This window comes from Ambystoma mexicanum, chromosome 5p, assembly GCF_040938575.1.
Source record: "Ambystoma mexicanum isolate Mex_15411 chromosome 5p, UKY_AmexF1_1, whole genome shotgun sequence".
In the NCBI taxonomy this organism is placed as follows: Eukaryota; Metazoa; Chordata; class Amphibia; order Caudata; family Ambystomatidae; genus Ambystoma; species Ambystoma mexicanum.
Window position 1 is genome coordinate 1,028,548,030 of NC_090930.1, and position 25,227 is coordinate 1,028,573,256.

Genomic DNA, 25,227 nt, shown 5'->3' on the forward strand with positions numbered 1-25,227 from the left:
GCAGCAAGCCACAAAGAGCTGGAGAGGCCCCGATTTCATTAACCCGTTCAAAACTACTGCAGTCTAGGCTGTTGAGAGATAAAGGCACCTTAATTTTTTTATTTTTTATTTTAAGTGTATTTAGTTACTAAAAACCTTTAACACTAAAAAAAAAAGGAACAAAGAAAATGCATACATAAATAGTCATAGGCAGATAAAAGAATTTCCAAACATTTCCCATCATTTCATCACAAATGACATCCAATCACAAGAATGAATAAATATTTCAGATAAAACCCCATAAAAAAATCCTTAAAAGAAAAGCCCGTTAACTGGAAATACTGTGACAAGCGGAGGCCAAGAACAATCAATTTCAATCTCATCTGCTATTATGGTAAATTCAATAAACTTTCTATTTCAATCCATATATAGTACAAAGTATAGTTTATCACTGTGCTGCTGCCTGAGAATAATAAGGCCCATGTTTGTTCCGTAGCCATTGTCTCCAGAGAGAAATTGATTATGGAATAACATTGCGTTAAAAGACGCCTGAGAGTTTCTACAATCTGCACCTTCGTTCCAAGTATGGTAGTTTCTTCCAAGCTCCCAGTCTCGCCCAGGCAGGAAACAAATTCAGGAGCATTAAAAAATAAAAATGACGGATGTTCGCATTGCAAGTATACTTAAATAGCTAAAACAGTCTCTGATGGGAAAGGATTGGAACACATATCTTTTATATGAGGTTTTAGTGGATAACCATTTAGAATTATTATCCCTGTCTCAAGTATAGGCTTTATCTGCTATTACTTTCATGGCAACCGCAATATTACTAGAGGTGTTTACCATAAAACCAATAGAATCTAAGAACCCTGAAACTTAATTTTTCCATAAGACATTGACAGTATTAAAAGCACCAACCTTTAGAATCTGTTTAAAATTGCTAGAAATAGAATCTTTATTATTAGCTTCTGCTTGTTATTTTCAGGAAAAGGCTAGCACTATTCATCCTTTTTAGTGTGCTCAAAGCCACTAAACCCAGTTCACTACGGATTGTTTCAGTGCAATTAGGCAACCCCAATGTGCTTCTCCACATCTTAGCCTCAAGAGAGGTCAGCCATTTTGTTTCTTTATCAGTACAAATTTCAAGACCATAGAGCAATCCTGTGTTGATACTAGAGTTGTAAATCTTGATAAATCCTTCCATTGAATATCCAATCCGGTACCTTATTCAATGGTGTACAGCATTGAATTTCGTAAAAGTTGTATTTGCTATTGCCATTCTCAATTTCTCCCAATAATCTCTACTACAATAGGGAACCTGCATATAAAATGTACCTATACACTACCTCAATAGAGTGATTGTCAATCCTCCATTCAAATGTATTCTTAATCTTTTTTATGTTTTGGAAAACCATTATCTTAGTTTTAGTGTGGTTAATAACCAATGAGTTATCAGAGGAATATTTACCCAATGCGTTCAAAGAGCGCTGGTGACCCAGCGGGGTATGGTCCAACAAGATGGTATCATCCGCATAGGTGATGCGGATGATATGTGCCAAGAAATGTGTTAGTCACCTATGCAGGGCGGGGGGTGGACATTCCGGCAATCCAACAATGATTCATTGGTGTCTACAACATATAAACTGTACAGGAGTGGAGCAAGGACACAACCTTGCTTCAGGCCATGGTTAGTGAATATTTTTTCAATAAGATCTACCTCCTGATTAATACCTAATTTAACCGAGGTAGCCGAATACAGCTCTTTCAACAAATATATTATTCCAGAATCAAGACCCCAGTCTGAGTTTTGTCCACAAACGGGCTCTATTAACAGTATCAAAACTGCTTTATAATCTATAAAGCATACATATAACCCGTTACTCCGTTTCGTTTTGGCTATTCTTTCTAAGTACTTCAAAGTCCATAGATTAGAAAGGGTTCCAAAAGCTCTCTTGAATCCCACCAGTTGGTTCTTTAAAATGTACTATTCTTTCATCCAGCGGTTAATATATTCCATTAGAATTTGTGCGAATAGCTTAGCGGTAGTGTCCACCATTGCTAACAAACAGTAATTGGAGAGAACTGCCCGACCACCTTTTTTGTATATGGGTATCACAATTGACTCTTTCCAGCTGGAGGGTATGAGCCCCATAAAGAAAATCATCTTATACATTTGCTGCAATATTATTGCCCATTTCACATAATATTATTGCCCATTTCACATGGTCATCTTTCAATGTCATGCTGGGAACCCCATCAGGGCCGGGAACCTTTGATAATTGGAGTTTCACTATCAGCCTGGTGATGTTCTCAATGGAGTAGTCCACCAGATTGTCTATTAAACCTCTATAGCCTACCTCAAAGGACGACCCCCCCATTGAAATCTTTATTATATAGCACTTTAATGGCCTTACTCCAGGAAGAGATTGGAATCAGATTAATTTCTTTACCATTGTCCCTTCCTGCCATCCATGTGTTATATGATACCTTGATGTTATATGATACCTTGATACCTGCTCTTCTTCTCTTCCTCCCCTCTCTGATTTCTCCTCCCTTCCGGCTGACCTTGCCTTCTCCTCTCTATCCTCCTCTATCTCATCTAGTCTCGATCAACTCTACCCCCTCTCCTCTTTCCGCCCTTCTCATAAGCCTTCCCAACCATGGCTCTCTCCTCACCTCTTGTCCATGCGTCGTCTCCTTCGTCGCCTTGAGCGATGCTGGCTCAAATCCCCCACTCTTCCTAACCAAACCTCCTACTTTTCTCATCACTCCATATATGACTCCTGCCTTAATTCTGCCAAACGCGCATACTTTTCTAACCTCCTTCACTCTCAAGCCTCTTATCCTCGTCGTATCTTTCAAACCCTCTCTCGTCTCCTCTCCCCTCCCGCTCATGACCCCTTCTCTACCTCTCCTCTTTCTCCTTTCGACTTTGCAAACTTCTTCTCTGAAAAAATTCTTAATCTTCGACAAAGAATTGTCAGTTCCCCTTCTTATTCCCCCTCCCTCGCCCTCCTCACACTCCCCCTCAGCTCACATGTCTACATTTTCTCCTATCACTTCTTCTGATGTTTCTCTCAACTAAATCCCATCCTAGAGCCGCCCCTTCCGACCCCATCCCAACCCTTCTTATTCCGAAGATTTACCCCCCTCTTATTCCCTACCTAACCTCCTTATTCAACACTTGCTTCTCTACGGCCACCTTCCTTTCTGCCTTCGAGCACGCCACTATCATCCCTACATTAAAAAAGTCTTCTGCTAATACTCTTCTCGCCTCTAACTTTCACCCAATTTCACTTCTACCTTTTCTCTCCAAAATACTTGAATGCTTAGCTTATTCTCAGCTCTCAACTTTTGTCACTTCCCATTCCCTCCTTTCCCCCTCTCAATCTGGCTTCCGCCCCAAACACTCCACTGAGTCCGCTCTTACCTATGTCCTTAACTCTCTCTTTACCGCTCGCTATTCTAAACACTCCTCAATCCTCATCCTCCTTGACCTTTCTGCTGCCTTCGACACTGTCGCTCACCCCTTGCTTCTCAACACTCTTTCCTCCCTTGGATTCAAAGGCTCTGTCCTTAACTGGCTCTCCTCTTACCTCTCCCACCGCTCTTTCGCCGTCTCTTGGGGCGGACGAACCTCTACTACCTTCCCTCTCGAATACGGCGTCCCCAAAGGCTCTGTTCTCGGACCCTTCTTATTCTCTCTTTACACCTCACTCCTTGCCCCCATTATCTCTTCCTTTGAGTTTTCTCACCATTTCTATACTGATGACACCCAGCTATTTCTCTCCTTTTCTTCCTTCACCTGAGACCTACATCTTAACCTCTCTTCCTGTCTTACTGCCATTAAAGACTGAATGTCATCTCACTATCTCTCTCAACACCGACAAGATTGAAGTCTTGTTCTTCCCTTCTAACACCCTACCCTCTCCATCCCCCCCTCCTTCTATCCATTTTCCCCCTTCTAATCTTCCTATTTCCAACCATGCTCCTAATCTAGGCATATACTTTGACTCTTCCCTTTCCTTTTCTCATCATATCTCCTTCACTTCTCGGGCATGTCGCTATCATCTCTTTAACATCCGTAAAGTCTGTCCCTCTCTCACCTTCCATGCTACCAAACTTTTAATCTCCTCCCTCGCCTTTTCTATTGTTCTTCTCTCTTCTTCGGTCTCCCCGCCTCCCATCTTGCTCCCTTCAAATCCCTCTGCCACTCTGCCATCCGCACCCTCTGTCTACTCTCTCCCCATGACTCCATCTCCAGTTCACTCTCTTATCTAGGAAGGCTCCCTTTCCACTCCCAACTTATTTCCTCTGTCTTGTCTTTAAATCCCTTCATGACCTTGCCCCTCCTTACCTCTCCTCTCTCCTCTCACTCTATACCCCCTCTCGCTCCCTTCGATCTGCTGATCTCTTCTTACTTTCTGTTCCCCCACCACCTTTTGCCTCGTCTCGCTTCAGCTCCTTGCCCCGTTACACTGGAACTCCCTACCTCTTTCTATCAGCTCCTCCTCCACCTATTCCTCCTTCCGCACCTCACTGAAATCACTTCTTCTTAACTCCCCTCCTTGACACTTCCTCCCTCTCTCCTTTCACACTCCTAGTTCCCTTCTATCTGTTCTTGTTCGCTTTACTTTTTCCCGTCTCTCCTAAGCTCTCCTCTCTCTATAGCTCATGTCACTCATTACTCTTTCCTTCTCCCTCCTTCCCCACCCCCCTACTCTCCTGTGCCTCATATGCAAATTGTTCTACATACCTATTTTATGGCTTGATTCATGTTTACTGTTACTGCTTCTACTGTTCTATGTTTTATGTGTTTTGTTGTTAACTGTAAAGCGCCTTGGATTAAGGCGCTATATAAAACAATAATAAATACAAATGTAATAGCCAAAAGGAGAGAGAATCTTTATAGCTGAGAACCCGAAATAAGAGGAACCATTGTGTGGTAGAGGAGGTAGCTTTGTGTTACCTTACATTTTTATATTTGGTATGCATATTCCTCAAGATTTTTTGTTCTCTTGTCATTTCAAGCTTCAGTTTCTTTATTCTGCGTACCTCCTGTCTAAAGATTTCTTTCTTAGCAGCGATCTTGGGCTCATGGAAGGGATACGATCTATCCTTCCCTTCATGACTTTTCTTTTTAATTATGATCTTGCATATACTCACATATTTCTTGCAATACGTTCTTAATAATTGTATCATCTTTAACATTGAGCTCATTCACTGTAAACAGCCTAGAGCTAAACTTGGCATTAAATAGTTGATGTTCTTGTTTGATCAAGAAATGTTGCTTCCCCTTATTATTTACCATAATGTTCCCAGGAACTCTACCTTTGTCTTCAAAAACATATTCCAAATATAACCTGGTGATAACGTGATCACTACACTCCATTGGAATCAGGACAAATTCAGTGATCTTTAATATAATGACCAGGGCATCAGAAAATAGTCTAACCAGAATGTGCGCAAGCCATTCTATCTTATATAATTGATTTAATCTTTGGGCATCTATGAGGCCATTCCATTGATCCAAATGGTTCAAATCTTCATTGTCGTCTGGAGTAACAGTTAACACCTCATGGTTATTCCAGTGGAGTTTGTCCAGCTTAATCGTTCTTCGATAATTTAAATCCCCCATAACAATATAATGTCCAGTTCACAACAATATAATGTCCGTCTTTACTATTCTGCAGCCACTGATTGATAATATTCTCACACAACTTAACCACTTTGGTTGTCTTTTTGTTACCAGGGGGATTATAAATGTTTATAAGTAGCAATTGCTGGCCTAACCCGTTCCCCTGAACACTGACTATCCCTGCTAAGACATAGGTTTGTTAATACCGGTTATTTCTCTCAGTAAGAGGTTATTGCTAACTCTGAAAATCAATCCTCCATATGGTCCGTGGGTACTTGTCAGGAAGATGGGATGGTGTAGACGGAAGAGGTGTCAGTGTCTTCAGACAGCTTAAGAACATGTATATTTGTTTAGAAACTACATTACCCAGCAGTCTCTTTGACATTGAGTAGTTCTTGCCGTGCGCGCATTTGGCCAGCTGACACTAATCAGTATCAGTTTATCAAGGGCCAACGTCGCATTGCAGCTGTGGCTTATTTCTGCTTTTACGTGGCAAAGCCAGGCCAGAGGATCGAGAGGAGTGACTTGCGCATGCATTGCTTTATCTAATTAGGCATTCTGGAGTTTTCGACGGGACCCGCGTGGTTTCCATGCTGGCTTTCCTTTTGTTCCTGAAAGGGCACAGGGAATGCGAAGCAGCGGAAGAAGGTCTTGCGCTGCTGTTACGGCTTCATCAGCTTAAGTCCGGGAAAGCTTGCGAGCTTCCCGGACGCTCAGATAAGTGCAGGATGGGTTTGTCTAATTTCATGTGCTCCCGTTGGTACTATGTTTATGATGTGCTCCATTGAAAGAAAGCACAAAACCATAGCGAAAGAACTTTGATTGGGCATTATGTAAGGGCTCAGAACTCAGTAATTAGCAGTCACAGTGAAACGGGCCCCTGTGCTATTGAAGTGAAGAGTACGGGTGCTTAAAATACTTGTGGCATCTAAAACCAGACAGGAAGCACAGACTGCGCTTGGGTATCAGTGTTGTTAACTGGGTTACTCAGCATGTGTGTTCAGCAACAGTTCAATGTTTTGTGTTTATTCCGGGTCCTTGGTCCTGCATGTTCTATGTTTTGTGATTGTTGGTAGTGCTTGCCCATTGGGCAATGTGTCATGTCCTTCATGCTGGGATAAGCTCCCATGAATCTGTTTCATTATTGCTTGCATATGTGTAGTCCATGTAACTGTACCACCACCTGAACCTGTATCAAGAGGTGTTAGGAGTGCAAGTATGCTAGGAAGGTGTTTTAGTGGCCTGTATTTAAGGGGCATTATTGGTGACCTGAGGTTGGCTTATGTTCTATGGCACTCTACCAGATATAAGTCAGTGTAGGGTTTTTTCCCGTTACTTCCCCTGTCCTATCCAACCTAGGCATTTCCTAATCCTCTATCCGGTTTCCCCTACATTCCCTTTCCCGTCCACAACCACTCCCTAACCCTCTTCCCCCCCACTGGCTGCCACGTGGTATCCTGTGTTTATATATCAGGTATCTGTGCCAACCACGGGTGGAGGGTTGACTACATTCGGCTTCTGTGGTTCGGGGGAGAGTGTTGACACACCTTCCCCCATTATTGTGTACTTGAGAGTTAACAGTATTTTATCGTTGGCATTATTAAGAGGCAAATGCTAAGAGAAGGTGTGTGCACCAGATGGCCATTTAGCATTGGGTTCTTCTCAATCCATATATCTAAAGGACCTTCGGTTTGGTGATGTTTATATCCCTCTCATTAAACTCGTCTGCTGCAGGCTACTGAAGCAGGGGCTGCGCTTAATTGAACACAGCTGCCTGAGACTGCAATCAGCTCCACCCTGTTGGGCTGTTGGCCGGTAGGCCTTTATAAGCTCACTTTGAACGGAAGCATTTGTTCATTCAACTACTTCCACTGGGAGTTCATGCTTTTGAACCTTTTCTGATATCCTGATTTTGAATCCTGTTACTTGTTGCTGCTTTGTAGCACCTTTGCAGTCTGCTTTTGCAGTCTATCTGTTTTTGAACCTTTTCCTCGATTTCCAGCTTTTGACTTCTGAAATCTTGTCCTGTTTTGCTGTTAAAGACATTCAGTTCTTTGCCGATATCTTTTCTGTCTTTCCAACTTCCTGTAAACACCCTGTTCTCTGTAATCAATTCTGCTTTTCAGACTTGTTCTGTTTCTGCCTAGATTTTCTCTCTTTCTCTCTGAATCCCAGTCTCTTAAGGTTTTCCAGTTTGCTCCTTGCCTGCGATATTACCACACTTCAGTCCATAGTTCTAGTTCCTGTTCTTAAGTACTCTGTTTCATGAACCTCTCGTATTTGCTGTGTTTGCAGTTGTATACTAATTGACCTTTTCACAATCCTGGGATAATTGACCTAATTTAGAAGGTCAATTAGGACATATATGCGGGGGGAAACACCCCGCAACCCCCACCCAATCCAAAAACCCCCGCAATCCCCCACTCATTCCCCTATATTATTTATAATCCAAAACCAACCCAATACATATGTAAAATAACTAAAATAATATAAAGGTCAATTGTGCAGAAGGTAAATTAGGACCACTATAATTCGGTCAATTGTGCAAAAGGTCAATTGTAAAAGGTCAATTTGGGTAATACCGACCTATCTTGTCTGAGTCCTTTGCCTTGTGTATTCTGATATTCCATTCTCTGCTTTGTACTTTGTTTCTCTATCCTGTCTTGTACCTGGTTATTTCTTTCAATGCTGCTTTCTACCTGTATTACATCTTGGTCCACTGTTGTGGCTTCGCTCTGCATCAGTTAACAGTGTGACCCCTGGGTTGGTCTCCGTTCAGATCGGATAAGGGAAAGACTTCTGTTGCCTTTGCCAAGTCTGTTGGAGTCTTTGCCAAGTCTGTTGGAGTCTTACAGTAAATGGTCCCCAGTTTTACCCTTGCCTGGAGTACAACAGTCTCCGCTCGCGTAATTCATGACGCTGCTGTATGACAGTTGTTAAGAGTAATCTGCTGGTACCGATCCGGAGAGTTTCCCTAATCCATAGAGACCCCTTATCATATTCCAGTACACCCTTTATTCTGATCGATCCATGTTGCCCAGTATATTTGTTTGTCTTTACTTTCTCTCTGTCTCTTTACTTACAGCCAGTTCTGGCTCCTGCAGTTCTCGTGAACACCGGTTTCAACTCCGATCAGCTTGGTATGTACTGTGTTTCAGTTATATGCTAGCATTGCCTTAGGAATCTCCCCTAATCTACAGTTCATACGGTGAGATATAACGTTTGCCCTGTGCTCTCTGGCCAGACTCCTGATAGATTGTGGCGGCAGAGTCCCTCATGCTTACTGCAGGTGCAATGCAAGTCTGGGGGAGCATACAAGCCACGCTATCAAAGCAAACTTCTAAAAGGCAAACAAGTGCCAGGGTTAATTGTATAGAATAGCCACTAGGGTAGATCCCAGTTACTGACATTAATTTGAATGGAAGCTTTTATTTATTTTGTAATGCAATCTGTATAGGTATTTATTAATAAATAGTATAATATGAACTAGTAGTATATGAATTGCTGGATGATTTAATATTGTTGATTTCATATGTAATCTAGAATGTGTTTTATTTCTTTTGTATTTAATGTGATGATATGTATGCAAAAGGCTTAACTGCATTTGCCATACGCATTAATAAAAAACCAAAATTGAATAATCTTTTTTGGTTGGAATCTTTTTAATCAAATTGTAGGGTGGAAATCTCAAAAATAGTTTACAATAGTATGTTATCTTTTTGAAACATTAAACAAATTGTTGACAAAAAGCAAAACTCTGGATGAGTTCTGTACTCAATGTAGGAAGTTCAACCTCATTTTGTTTGGATGTTGATTCAGTGTTGGTATTGTATGCATTAGGTAGTCGCTCTACCCAATACTAACCAGCACCATAAATGATTTACCATGCAAGATACGATCTATCTTACACAATGAGACTTGTCTTCCACCCATTACTCATCCACTCCCCTTTGAGAGTTAGCAGCCATTGCCTAACAAACTCCTTCTGCGCCGAAAATAAATATGCATCCATATGTCAACAATTAAGAGCAATTGAATTGAGGAAGCCAGAATAGTAACACGTTCAAAACTTTAGGCTAAGCCACTTACAGCACTAAGATTGATGATACACTATTGATTTCCAATCAATACTATGCTTGCCTGGGCTACAGACTTCATCCCCCTGGGTTTCTCTTCCCCTGTGAATACTAAAAGCAAGCCCACTAGAAAAACTAAACAGGTAATGAGGTCTACCTAAGTCAGCGAGGATCACACCGCAAGCACCACTTTACATTTAATCGCAATACAAGGAATATTTTGTACAACTAGGTTTCAGAAGGTGATTGTACCAACATCATGGACTCCAACAGTCAATGGTTCCCTTTGAAATACAGAGACCAAAAAACCATGTAGCACACGCAAAGCCCTGTAAGGAACTCATGGTGGCAACCGTAAAGAAAGACACAGTGATCACAGTTCAAGGGTGTTTATTAAACTGTATGAATGGGAAAGTAAAACGCCTAATTTAAATCTAAATCTAAGATGGCAGCAAGCTACGACCGTCAAATAATAATAAGGTAGTCCTAGTGGCATCTTGTCAAATAAAAAAGGGTAGTACTAAAAAAAACTATGGCCAATCCTTACCGCTAAGTTACAAAATAGTGGGGGATAATGTGTACCAGAAAAGAAAGAAGTGTTTACAAAATGATAAATCAGAATGGTATAGCTGGGGTCTCCCTTTCCCATCTTTTCAGCACGGGACAAGGCGGGACGCCTGAGCACAATGCACAACTGGGCTTCTCCATCGGCTTCTCCAGCATGAGGTTACAATTCTTTTCAGCAATATTAGGACCTTCGGTGGCCAAGTCTCTTTCATACAAAGTCTCTTGCCTCCGAGGTCCTGATGTGTCAACAATAACAAAACAAAAGTTCCTTTCCAGAATCTTTTGCATTGGGTGATGACTTTTCACCCGTGGATCCCCCTCAACTGGGCTCCGATCCTTCTTGAATATTAGCCTCCCTCCATCAGGTTCACTAGAGCCTTTTACTCAATGTCTTTTTAAACAACCTTTCACTGTGGACATCCCTCAGCCGGATTCATTCTTGTCAACACAATGTTCACAGGGTTATTAGATTCCATGTAATAATGTTGCAACAAAAATCTCGCCATGCAAAAATATCGCCGAAAAATGGCTGTTTTTTTGTGGCGACAATATTGCATGGAACATGCAGGGGACACCCCCGCATCCCCCAAACTTTTTTTTATATATATGGTCACCCAAATAATATCGCCACAACATTTTCCCGGCAATATTATTTACGGCAACCATATATATGGCAATATTATTACCTGATACCGGTTAGTTATTATTCTTTATCCCAACTTGCAGGCATCCCTCAGCCGGGTTCACATTTGCCAGACACACAATTCATCAGAAAGCGGGGATCATGTCCCCTAGCTTCCACTTGGCATACTCTGTCGCGTTCACATTTGCCTCGATTCGCAAGAAAGTCCCCCTAGAGCCCTTAGGTTCTCTTCTTCCCGAAGCCCAGGTCTCAGCCCCCAGTCAGGTTATACACAAGTTAATTAATACAATGTTCTCGGGTGTGTTACTGGTCAGCCTAATTCGTAGGCATCCCTCAGTCAGGTTACATTTGCCACAAACACTGTTCACTTCCTATCCACAACGTGTCAAAGACTTTCGACTGTACAAGGGCTTTTCACTCAACAATTGTATGACCACTTTAATCTCTTACATCGGGCTCGCCTAGGGCCATCTCGTATCGTAAGTAGTTTCAACAAAAGGGGACCAGCCAGAGTCTTTTGAATGAGCGCTCATGTGGTACTGGTCCACTCTGCAGCTGGTCTTACCGTGGCTTTAAAAGTTCAATAGCGAACAAGTTCTTTGTTCATAAATTCTTTCAATTCATATCTTGTTGGCGTTTACAACCTTTGCTCAACACAGTTCGGTTTACTATTGGTTCTCCCTCTGACTCACTGGCTGTGATGAACTGCTTGGCATTTCTTATCTCTGGAGTCAAGGACAGTACCACAGTAGCAAGCACCTCTCCCCGCCTTAGTTATCAATGTGGGAGGACCCCGTGCACCGTTGACATCTGTTACACCCCAACACGCTCGCTGTATTTCCCGGTCTTACGATTCCTGTCACAGAGGTTTTGCGGGTCTGGGTCAAAATGGGCAAGGGCACTTCCCTCCCTGTTCTCCTTTCGGTTCTTGCCGCTTTTCTCCTCCTTTTGAACTGTCGTCCTGGAATCACTACTTCCCTGTGCGCTTTGCCCTGCTCCCAGTGTGCTCTCATGCTCTGCATTTTATCCCTGCGGGGAAAACAAAGGGCATTCAGGTGTGTGTAGTTATCGCCCATTGCCCGACTCTGCCTGTCCCTTGTGTTGGGACCTGTAAGGTAAACAACTATGGTGTCATACAGAATTGTAGTCTTTGTACTAGGGGGGGGGGGTTGGAAAACTTGGCAGGGTGAGATTTGTGGGTTTTGTGAAACGAATGAGAAAGATCTGAAAAATAATAGTTGGAATATCGGTCGAGGGAATGACTGGGGTAATTGTTGTGAAATAAACAGAGGGGATTGTGGAAATGTTAGTGTTTTGTCCAAGTAGATTGGGAGTTTGGGAAATAATAACCAGAGGGACGTGGAGAAGAAAGACTGGGAGTGCCCAGGTAGGCAACAGGAAAACAGGGATTTTGGGAGATGTTTCCTACTGTAACAGGGTTTGAGCTCTTAATAGGTTTACCAGTTGCGTAGGGGTTCCTGCATTCTGGCAAGGGAGAATTATTGCGTGTAAGGGAGGTTGAGTTGGCACAGCCTATAAATGCTGCATGGACTTCGCTCTCCTCTTCTGTCCCAGTATAATACCGTGTCTCACCTGGGAATTCCCCCCACCAAGCATAACACCGGGCTCTCCTACCCAGGTGATCCCCCCTCACTCGTCCACCCCCAGGGTTGGGATCTGAGAGCACCAGCCACCCGAAAAAGAGATTCTCGAGGTCTACTCAGGAGAATACCCTCAGGTTTCTCACAGCCCACAGACATGAAAACAAAGACATGACTTACAGGGAAAAAACGGTTTCTGGACAATGCTCACAAATATTGTAGGCATATCAAAGTATGCAACATGTTACATCAGTAGCGGTTACTACTTTCAGTCTGGAACTGCAATTTTAATCCATTTGCATTTCATTCCTGCATCAGTATAGGTAGTAATCCAAACAGACATAGCTATACAGAGAATTATAACACAGAAATAGCACAGAAAAGCTTTACAGTTCCCAGCTGCTTTGGAGCACTTCACCACTATGTAGAGTGATTGCTCAGTCTACTGAACACTGTTAAACAAGTCTGTTTCTCTGCATTTCCCCCAACTTACTCTGTCCGCTGGGGTCCAGTGTACACAGTTTTCAGTACAACGAGTCCATGTCTTCTGTGAACACAGAGCGAAACCATTCCAAAGCCTCCGGCATCTAGCTCCTCTTTGTCCAGCAGATCGGTGCTGCTCATACGGATTTCATCCAGGGCCATATTACTGATTGGGGAGCAGGCTGCCATTCTCTAGAAATGGGAAAGACCCTGAAAGATTAAAACATTTGACGGTTTAGGTCAGGCACCATATATTGCTTAAGAACAGCCGTAGACAAGTAATATAATGGCAAACATCAATCAAGTTAATTTTTTAAAAATGTAAATTTGTTTTGGTCTTTTTTTCAGTAAACAATACAATAGATCGGAATTACAGACATTCCGATGCAAAACAAAATTATACAGACATAAACATAACTTTGCTTTTTGTCAATATTGCCATACATATCATTGTCAATTAGGTACACTTCAACTGTGAACACAGACAATGCAATGTGTATCCATTCCACTTCTTCGGCTAAAGGCTTAATACATTGCTCCCGCAAATATAATTCCTTTATACTATAAACTTTGTAAGGGATCAAGAGTAAGACTTGGACACAGTGGTACATATGGCAATTGTTAAAGGCTTTTATTGATAAAATAAAAGAGGTTCGGGGAAATCCTACCAATCCCTAACTCTAAGAGGGGTTTCGGAACGTCTGTGTCAGAATGTCCAGTTCTCTGTCCTGTGTCCAAAATCCTAACCTGGCGCTCACACACTAAACGTAATATAACGTGCAGGTGGGGAAGGAAGGAATATCATTTAGCTGATCAGCTGCAACTTCTTTCCAAAGTTACAACATAAAGTTCTAAAGTGTAAAAGAAACCATCAAAGTCCTACCAGTAGAAGGGGGTCTTCCTTTCCCCTGGGTTTCTCTGGCTTTTAAGTGTTCTTCACTTTCACATTAACATACTCCACAATCTCAAGGGGGATGACTCTTCCTCTGAGTTTTCTCCAGTTTACATTGTTCTTTCTTGACCTCCTTTTGGGTTATGCCACTCCACAATTAAAAGGAGTAGGGCTCTTCCCTTTGTGCCTTTCACAGTTCCACAATTCAGTTTCCAGGGTTATGCTTCTTCCCCAGAATTTCCTTAGCTCCTCCACAGTGTACAGATTTCACAGTTTCACAATTCACATGTTCAAGGGATAAGCAGCTTCTTCTGAGTTTTCTTGACCTTTTTACAATTTACCGACTTCACAGCAAAAGGGGAGGGAGACTACCTTCCCCTAGATTCCACACAGAAGACATCGATCTTACTTGGCCAGGTGACATTGCGATCGCGCAAGGATCGTGGGACCAATATCAACACTTCTCCCACAGAGCACAAGCTGTCATGAATCGGCGATATCGACCCTTCTGGTCTGCCTGGTCCCTCAGTCAATAGCCACTACTCCGTTCACCTTCAACATGGCAGATGCCATGTCTTCGGTGCGGTCTAGTCGCCTGTGTGGATCTCATGCTCCCTTGAAAACAGACACGCCCCCTGGCGTCTCAACGCTTTGCTTGCCTGCGCCTCGCCCGGCAAGTTGTGTTCTAGTACCTAGCCCCTTTTCCTTTGTGAATCCTGGTAACCATCATCCATCCTTCCTGGTCCCCCCTTCCTATTCCTTTTGCGTGCTCTATTCGGAACCTAGTTAACCTGTCTTCCTTATCCTAGTTCCTTCCTGGACCCTTCCTGGAACTGAATGTAACCCGAGCCCCAGCGCCGCCGCGAGCGGGAGTCACTAACCTGCGCGCTCACCGAAGCCCAGCAGACTGGATTCGGAAGACTCTAGAGCTTACGCTCGTCCAGGAAAAAGAAACCCGTGAACTCAAAGAAGAAATCCACAAGAAGCAAACCGGTGAGTCACGAATCCGAGGACTCAGATTCTGACAGTTTGAGACACCAACAGACTACAACTGTTTCCGCCATGGAGGCAGCGTTCAAGACCTAATGAGAGGTATGCAGGAACTCACTACTGAAGTGCAGAATCTTGAGGCTGAAAATGCTGCCTTAAAACAGCTTGTTTTATCCATGGACTCAGCATATCATGAAAGTGCATCGGTAGGAGGCATTGTGGACAAGTATGATAGGAATCCAAAAACCTTGCGTTCCTTCCTGGACTCTTGATTGGTTCATTTCACCTTTAAAACATACTACTTCTCTACCCCCATAGCTAAGGTGGGGTTCATGATCTCTCATCTATCCGCAGTGCTCCAGATAAGATTTTGAGGTGGGAGTATTTTACTCCCTATTTTTAAACTTTGAGAGTAAATGTGATTTTAAGAGAGTAAAAATGACATTTCTACTTTGCAAGAGAGTAAAATAATGTGGCATCCAGCCAACGTGTGCAAAAGCTGTATGGAAATCATTACGATGCAGCAGCTTTATGCATTGTGGCAGAATACACCTTTCATTATTTCTCTAGCTTCAGAGAAATACATTCTGTTTCAGAGGCATTTATCCCTGGCTTGCAATTACATCCATGCAGATAAAAATCAAAAGTAGCCTTCTGGTTTCTTTCAACTAACCTGACCTTTGCACTGCCCTGTGTTCTAAACTTGTGTGTAAATGTACGCAGGAAAATAATAATGTTGTCGTATTTACAAGATTTTCATGCGTAAAAATCCCTAGTACGCACCTTATCTGGAGAGCTGTCTATCTGGCAACACACTGGCCTGGGCTACTCCTTTAGTCTCTGCTGGGGATTCGGTACTTGATAATTAGGATGAATTCGTTTCTGCCCTCAAGGCCATGTTCGACTGCCCTGAACAGGTGTATTACGTCCAGGAAAAATTGTTAGAATTCCGGCAGGGAAATCAGGATATGTTGACATATGTTACCCGTTTCAAATAATTGGCTAAGGATGCTAACTGGACACCAGATGCCGGTTTCACCTTGTTCAGACACGGATTAAGCGAAGAGGTCAAGGATGAATTAGCCAGAGTAGCCCGCCCAGGCTCCTATCAGGCCCTCTTAGATCTGTCCTTGCAGATAGATTTCAGGATACAAGAGAGAAAAGCAGAGAAGAAGAAGACACAGAACCTGCCACCCAAACCTCTGCCTGAATATAACAGTCCCGGGGAACAGGCAACCTCACTCCAAGGTCAATCTGAACCTGAACCCATGCAGCTTAGGTCCTTGAGAGGCCCCATCTCTACCCAGGAAAGAACACAAAGAATAAAATAGCGGTCTTTGCATGCACTGTGCATCGGATAAACATTTAGTGCATAATTGCCTGATTGCCCCTCCACGACGCTTGGGAAACGCCAGCTCCCGATCCTGAACGGAACCCAGTTTCGGGAAAAGGAATCTTTCTCTGACATTTCACCTTCACAAGACTGTCCTTTAAGCAGTACCTTGGTGCTACTCCAAGTGAACCTTTCAACACACAACAAAGAAATACATTCTATACTAGCCCTGGTGGATTGCGGTGCCATGGGTCTTTTTTTGGATGACGAATGGGCACAGAGACATCATATTCCCAGAGAGGCCAAGGAAGTCTTCCAGGCAGTGGAAGGAATCGATGGGAAACCCTTATCCTCCGGTCCCATAACTCAACAAACTTCTGAGTTCATGCTATCTATTCACAATCACCAAGAAATATTGCGTTTTGACATAATCAGAGCAGGTCACTATCCCATAGTGCTTGGCATGCCATGGTTGCGGAAACATAATCCGTATATCAACTGGGCAGCTGGATCCTCGTTCTTGGGTTCCGAGTTCTGTCTCACTCATTGTCTATTTGGGGAACCCAAACAGTCCGCCGGAGTGAAGCTTCCTCAACCACAACACCTCACGGTCTCTGCCATCACCCAGGTACCGGAGGTGTACCGACAATTGTCAGATGTATTTTCTTCTGCCATTATTCAATCACTCCCTCCTCATCGTCCTGAAGATTGTGCAATTGACACAGAAGAGAATGCAGTTATTCCATTTGGAAGGATGTTTATTCTGTCAGAACCCGAGAAAGTTGCCTTGCTAGAGTATCTAGACACCAACCTTTCCAATGGAACCATTCTTCTATCCAAGTCCCCAGCCGGAGCATCTCTATTTTGTGTACCTAAAAAGGATACTACGGAACTCCGTCCATGCCTGGACTACCAGGGTTTGAATAAATGTACCTTGAAAGACAGATACACTTTACCACTCATTTCGGACATCCTGGAGGCCCTACGTGGAGCTGTGATCTTCACTAAGCTGGATTTAAGAGGGGCTTACCATTTGATTCGCATAAAGGAGGGCGACGAATGGAAGACGGCTTTTCGGACCCCCTATGGTCACTATGAATATCTGTTGATGCCATTCGGCTTAGCAAATGCTCCTGCCATATTCCAGCGCTTCATGGATCGTTTTTTTCTGACATGTTGTTTCTTTTCGTCATCGTCTACTTAGATGATATCTTGATTTATTCACAAGACCTGGCCTTGCATCAGAAACACGTCTCTATGGTCCTACAACGATTGCGCAAACACCATCTGTTGGCCAAACCCGAGAAGTGTATTTTCCTTGTATACACAGTCAAATACTTATGGTTCGTATTAAGTCCTCAATGGGTAGCCATGGATCCATCTGAATTGGAAGCAATCCTTTCTTGGCCGGCCCCAACCACAGTGAAACAGGTGCAGTCATTCCTAGGGCTTGCTAATTTCTACAGGAAATTCATCCCTTCGTTCTCAGCTATTGTTCAACCCATCGTCTGTCTGCTAAAGAAAGATACTCTCTTCCAATGGACTGCCAGCCAAGAAACTGCCTTTCAGAAACTCAAACATCTGTTTATTAGGGAACCCATCCTGGCTCAACCAGACACTACCAAACCCTTCCTGGTAGAAACTGATGCTTCCGAACATGCTATTGGGGCAGTCCTTAGGCAAGAAACCAAAGACGGATTGGAACACCAATTGCTTATTTATCGCGAACATTACAGCCTAACGAAACTCATTACTCAGTCCTGGAGAACGAACTACCCGCCATCAGACAAGCCGTCACAGATTGGCGTCACCTCCTTTTGGGCGCAAGATATCCGGTCGTGGTAAGGACTGACCATCGGAATCTCCAGGTTTTACAGGCCATGGAATGCCAAAACAGTCGCCAGGCAAGATGGGCCTACTTTTTTGCCCAATATCAATTCAGCATTCAACCCATTCCTGGTCCATCCAATATAATAGCAGATGCGCTCTCCCAAAGATCGGATTACATAAAAGAGGATGTACCACTCCTTCCCAAGATATTTCCCGACAAGGTGTTCTTAGCACAGGCTAACTCACTCTTAGAAATGATACGTGAAGAGACTGCAACATCGGACATTTGGAAGGAGTATATTACAGACAATCCCTGGACTCTCTCAATCAAGGATGGATATCTCTTTAAGGACAAGTGTTTGGTTGTGGGGGCGTGGCTAGTGAGCCATGTAGGAGGACGTGGGTTCACTGAAGCTCCTGGAGATCCGGACATCATCCGACGTAAAACCACGAGAAAATAAGCATGAAACCGCTTGCTATTGAAGGACCGTGCATGTAAAGGTGCAGGGAGCAGGATGTATCATTGATGCCGGAGGATTAGAGCAGCGAACACAGATACATTCGAAAGACCTAGCCGGGAACGGAATGCTGGGGCAGAGAAAATAGCGGATGCCCGAGAACAAAGGGAGGAATGACTGCCTCGAGAGGATCGCGTCCCCGGCAGAAACAGACCGCAATGATCCATGGCGGAGGTGCCCTTTGCTTGAACTGTGCTAATTAGGGCGTGAGGCGCGGCCCGAATGTGTGGCGCAGCATAGCTGTGGCTGGACATTCATTGCGGGAGATAGACGCTACACTGACCATCGAAATGTTCGCCTGCCTGCTGTAATGCGTACGCGGCCACAGAGCCCCTGTGAAGGGGGATTGCAGACGCTGTGGACGCTCTGCTGGAGCTGGGCCTCGCTGGAGCTACATTGTTGCATCCACACGTAGGACGCAGCAGACGGATTGGGCTCGCGACGCCCGGGACGCGGCTGCCGAACAAAGGCAGTGATACATTTTGGGTACATTAGTATCCAGATACTCCTAGCATAAACGGAGCAGTCGCGCAGTGTGTAACCCGGAGACTGGCAGAGTGAGCCCTCGGTTAGGCTGCGGCTTCTTCGGCACGAGGATACAGTTCCATTACCAACATCAGGGCCGTCTGTGCCCAAGTCTCTTTATTTATCAAAGTCACTTGATTCAGAGGGCCTGATGTACCAAAACAAACACAAAGTTCCATTCCTCTTACACGTACTCAATTTGGGTGATTCACTCTTCACCCTGGATCCCCCTCAGCCGGGCTCTGATCCATTTTATACAACGATCGTTACTTTGGATCCCCCTCTTCCAGGCTCAGATCCCCTTCTCTAATGTTCAGAGAATATTCTTTTCTCAGGTGACTCACGGTTCACCCCAGATCCCCCTCAGCTGGGCTCAGATCCTTCCTCTTACACAATTAGTCTCCCTCAGCCGGGGTTGGACTAACTTCAGTTTGCGTTACCTATCAAAGATATTAGAATGTGCACAGCGTTTAGTTTGACCTGTTGCAGGACCACTTCGATTTCACAATTCCTTTTTACATTTGCCACCTCTTAGTTGGATACCTAACAGAGACCTTCGAATGAGCAACCACGTGGCGCCAGACTATTCTGTATATGGTATCCATCTTGGCATCAAAAGTTCAGTCACTCCTTTTATGTTCAATTATATTTGCGTCACTCGTCACATACGCTTCACACACTGTTCTCTACAGATCTCTTTGTACAATGTTGCTGGTTGCAATCTTGCTTCTAAGACAGACTGGTCTGCTATCAGTCTTCGCGACTCACCGGCTGTGCTGACTTTACTGGCACTGCTTTGTTGTAGGAGCCAAGGACATTACCACAGCGGCAAACACTCCTCATAGCCTTGGGTATTGACGTGGGAGAGCCCCAGGTAGCTCAGACAAACAATACAGGTTTCTTCAGCTTTGATTCCAGGTCTTAGGTTTCATATTCTCGAAGGCTCGTGAAAGTAACATTTTTTCTCTGAAAAGGTCAAAGGCACTTCCCTCCTTGCTACCCTCTCTGGCCTTGCCGCCTTTCTCCTCGTATTAAGCAGCCACCTTGAAACTGCTGCTTCCCTGTGTGCTTTGCCTTGCCCAGAGTGTGCTTTCATGGTCCGCCTTTTATCCGTGTGGGGAAGTCTGATGGAAGTCAGGTGTGTGTAATGATCAGTAATTTGTATTTGTATTAATTGTTTTATATAGCGCCTTAATCCAACGCGCTTTACAGTTAACAACAAGAACACATTAAACATGGAACAGTAGAAGCAATAACAGTAAACATGAATCAAACCAGAAAATCGGCATGTAGAACAATTTGCATGAGAAAAGGGGAAAGGAGAGGAAGGGGGGGAGGAGGGAAGAGGGAGAGAAAGTAGTGAATAAAGTGAATAGTAGGAGGAAGGAGAATTTAGAAGAGAAGGGGAAAGATAAAGAGAACACAAAGAAGGGTACTAGAGGGAGGGAGAGAAGGGTGAGAGGGGAAAGGATGTCAGGGAGGGGAATGAAGAAGGAGTGATTTCAATGAGGAGTGGAAGGAGGAATAAGTGAGGGAGGAGCAGATAGAAAAAGGTAGGGAGTTCCAGTGTAAGAGCGGAAACGAGAGGAGGCACAAGGGGGTGGGGGGACCGAGAGTAAGAAGAGATCAGCAGAACGAAGAGAGGGGGTGTAGAATGAGAGAAGAGAGGAGAGGTAAGGAGGAGCAAGGTCGTGAAGAGATTTAAAGACAAGACAAAGGAAGTGAAATTTAAGTTGGGAGTGGAAAGGAAGCAAACCTAAGTGAGAAAGGAAGTAGGAAATGGAGGCGTGAGGGAGAGAAGACAGAGGGTGCGGATGGTGGAGTGGTAAAGGGATTTGAGGGGGGGAAAGATGGGAAGCGGGGAGACCTAAGAAGAGAGAACAATAGAAGTGGCGAGAAAAAAATGCGAGAGGAAATTAAAAGTTTAGTAGCATGAAAGGTGAGAGAGGGACGGATTTTACAGATGTTAAAGAGATGGTAGCGACATGCCCGAGAGGTGAGGGAGATATGATGAGTAAAGGAGAGGGAAGAGTCAAAGTAAATGCCAAGATTACGAGCATGGTTGGAAATACGAAGATTAGAAGGGGAAAATAGAATAGAAAGAGGGGGAGAAGGAGGAGGAAGTGTGTTAAGAGAGAGATAGTGAGATGACATCCAGTTTTTAATGGCAGTAAGACAGGAAGAGAGATTGAGATGTAGGTCAGAGGTGAAGGAAGAGAAGGAGAGGAACAGTTGGGTGTCATCCGCTTAGAAATTGTGAGAAATCCCAAAGGAGGAGATGGTAGGGGCAAGGAGTGAAGTGTAAAGAGAGAATAAGATGGGTCCAAGAACAGAGCCTTGGGGAACGCCGTAATCAAGAGGGAAGGTAGAAGAGGTTCATCTGCCCCAAGAAACGGTGAAAGAACGGTGGGAAAGGTAAGAAAGATAAGGTAATTGCCTGACTGTGCCTGACCGTTGTGTTGGGAAATATCAGGTATATGGCTCGGGTTTTAGTCCATTTTCTCTCACAGTGAGCTGTCCGTGATAAAGTGTTTGTATCGGGAAAGGGGCAGGGGTTGAGTTCCTAAGTATCCTACCTGGTAGGATAAGGAAGAGGTGTTACAGGGAAGGGGATACCGTGTCTCACCATCCAGTGTCCCACTCGCACTTCCCGAAGACCCCTCATCCAGGTGAGCCTCCCGCACTGGTCCACCCCCTGGAACTGGATCCAAAAGTGATGGCCCTGTCCTCGCCACCTGGATGACAGATCCAGAGAGACTAGCGGGCGAGACACCTTCAGGTTTCTCACATTTGGCAGTACCAGACCACCCAGGTCTTCTGTCAAGATATAAGACAGCCATTGGGGAGGATTGGAGTGAGTAGATATCACTGTACCCCAGCAGAATGTCTCTTGGGTATCTACTCCGGACCAAGAAAGTTAGACATTTGGTGAAATGAATGGACCTGGCATGTATACTAGCCAAAAGGAGAATTGCATGTCATGGAGAATGGGCACTGGCAGACTTTATGTGCTGTGGTGGCGAGATATGAAGAAGTGTTCTACAGCAAAAACAATGGAATGGTATAGAGCCTTGAAAAGGGGCCTCAGGGGACCTACAGCAAACCTGGAGGCTTGGAATACCCTCCTACGAGCAATGTTTTGTCACTCTGATCGACCCCCTCCATGAGGGATATATAGTTCCTGCACAATCGCGTATGGAGTTGTGCGAGGATTGGTCCATATGAGCTGTATAGGATATGCCATACTGTAGGATGTCTGACCCCCCTCCGGTCTTCTCCCACTTTGACTTGAGCACAAAGTTTTTGTTTATATAATGATTCCTCTTCCTGTTACATGTTTGACCTGTAATGCTGAAATATGGTATCCTTGACTGATGTATACTGGTTATGCATACACCAATATGATTTTTTTTTAAATAATCTTTTTGTGAATATGTCTATGGCGTAGCTGATAAGGCTCCGTTCGCATATGCAACAGGTTGCATGCCTTCCCTTAAATACAGTTGCAGAAGCACCACCCCAGCCCAAAAGGACTCGCCTCCACCACTAGCTCTGACCTCTTCTTTGGGTCAAAGAACACCATAATGGCATCAGACCTGAAAGCACCCTTTATATCCTGAAATGCATACTCTTCCAGCAGAGCCACTGCCACTATCTCTCCTTTTTGGTCGAATAGTAGAGCAGTACGGGCAGCGTTGCTAGATTTTGATAAATGTCGTGCATATGTTACCATCTGAAGGGAACTTTTCACTTCCGATAAACTGTTAAGTGCAGGGACGTCTTGAATGCCCTAAACATTTTGGGGATCAGCCGATATACCTCTGCTTGGAAAATATATCCCAAGACCTCCAGCTTTGCCTGAAGAAATACACATTTTTCTCTATGAGGCATCAGACCCAATGAATGTAGCCTTTTCAGACCTTTTCCAATCGTGCTGCCTCCAATTCTGCAAACAGGAGGTTGTCAGTGATGTGGAAGTATGCTGTGGAATTCTGCCACCGCCTCGCTAATGGTGCGTGGATCATTTTGGCCGCTGATGATCCGCTCAAGCACGGTCAAAATGCCCACCACTGTCCTTAGCTGGACAGGGCACCCAGAATGTAAAACTTAGTTTAGTAAGGTAGTTAAAGACTCCTGCTACCGAGGAACTATCACAGGACTTGGTGCACCCGCCACATCATCCAACATGATTAGGCGCTAGTAACGTGTTCACACCACAGTGGTTATTTTAAAGCTGCACAGTAGGTAAATAACCAACCAGTTCCAGCACTACTCTTATGTATCAAAGGTGTAGAGAATAAACAAAAAAGCTTCAACAATATGCGACTGGCCACTCCCTGGAACAGACCCAAAGGTTCAGTGCCCTTTGATGCGCAAGTTCTGCTCGGGAATGTTGTTCATTTTAATTTTGTTTTTCTCTCTCTGTGGTGTACGAACACTCCAGATAGGAGTGGCTACCTCATGGGAAAGAAAAAAAAACACTTCTATTCACTATTCAAATAACCATTGCATTTATTGTGCATTGCGAAAAATATGGAGGTTTTATCCAGTCTTCCCTGGGGGAAGCCACCCCCTTTGAGGCAGAAAGGCGAACCTGCTCAGCAAAACCCTTCCTAGGGTTTGGGAAGCTAGACCTCACTGGGAGGGACTCTTCTCAAGGGGACAAGGACTCCATTCCCATAGGGTACTTCCTATACTATACTTAAGATATTGGCCATCATTATGAGTCCGGCGGTAACCCTGCTGGTACTACCAGTGGTTTGCCACCAGACTCGTTACACTTTTACGGCACATGACTTCCCAGTGCCACCGGGACATTACAGTCCCGGCGGATTGGGAGGTCAGGCCCCGGAAAATGCTATTCCCCATTCCTGTGGAGTCCTATAGGACGCCATAGGAGTGGGGAGATGGAAGCACCAGCACCGTTGCTAATGGTGCTGGTGCTTCTGTGACAAGTCTGCATACCGGGACCGTTGTGCCCGGCAGGTGAGACCTGCCGGGCGCAACGACCCCTGAAGGCAGGCTTGTAGTGTGGCGGCCCGGAATGGGTGCCGGTACATTGCTACCGGCATCCTTAATTCCAGACCGTCACACTTCTAACGAGTCCCATTATCTGCATACATGGGAATCAGGGAAACTCATGTTCCATTCAGCTGTGCGATCCAAAAATCATATTTAAAGAAACCAGAGGATTGTAATCCACCACGCAGTTCAGAGAAACCCCAAAGAGCCAAGATAGCCACATAACAAGAGGGCTACCAATACCACAGAGAGATAGAGCCATTGGGACAGAGGAACACCAGGGGAGCACAGAGACTCCCAAGATGTGAAGCAAGTGGTGAAAGGTCACTAGAAGATGTGGAGAGGGATCGGGGAAATATCCCCCCACCTAAAGAAATTGATTCCATTTTTATTTTTTCAGGGACTTGAGACTTCTTAAGCAACTTTTGAAAAGATTGACTTTCAGAGATTGCCAAACAATTAAAAAGTAGCGAGAATTGTGTTTTCTACAGACACTTATTGAACCGAGAACCAGGAGAGGCTCCTGGGTCGCCCGAGAAGGATCAGGGTGAAATCACTCTTAGTGCAGGGCACTCTGCCTAATTTTTCTTTTTATATATATTTTTTAAACTTTGGTTTCATTCACATTTTCTTAATATAACAAACGGGCTCAATGCATTTTTAAAGGGTATACAAGTGACTGGCCCAATGGCCCCGCCACCCCAACACGAGCCCTCCCCCCAAGTAAATTAGTCCCAGTTGAACCCTATTTTTGGGGAGTCGCGTTGAAAGCTATGTATGTCCGGGGCTCGGGAAAGAGCGTGATCGTTGACTTCATGTATGGCTATATTTCGTCCGCCAGGCCGTGGGCACCCGCTCCATCCTTGTTTCCTCCCTGTGGACCAGTGGACATCCCATCCCCAGGTCTGCTGGACCCCGTACCAGTTTGCTTGGAATGAGCCTGAATCATTGTTCATCATTGCTGTTAATTTGTCCATCAAGAACATATTGTTTACCTTTTGTAGCCAGTCCTCCTTCGAGGGGGTCTCCAGGCTCTTCCCTTTCTGGGCCAGGGCCACCCTCCCCGTCCTCAACATTGTATACCACATTCTTGGGTACCTGTGTGTGTCCGTGTCCTCCGGAGGGAGGCC

The 25,227-nt window shown here is 44.4% G+C and overlaps 1 protein-coding gene across 1 annotated transcript in view; it reads right to left on the reverse strand.

Moving 5' to 3' along the window:
* RIPK1 (receptor interacting serine/threonine kinase 1) overlaps positions 1-25,227 on the reverse strand; it is an 840,028-nt gene that overhangs the window by 654,485 nt on the left and 160,316 nt on the right. Inside the window, exon 2 of the mRNA XM_069613515.1 lies at positions 12,998-13,197. Within this exon, the coding sequence (XP_069469616.1) occupies positions 12,998-13,176 (179 nt within the window). The 5' untranslated portion in view covers positions 13,177-13,197. The remainder of the gene's footprint in view (positions 1-12,997; positions 13,198-25,227) is intronic.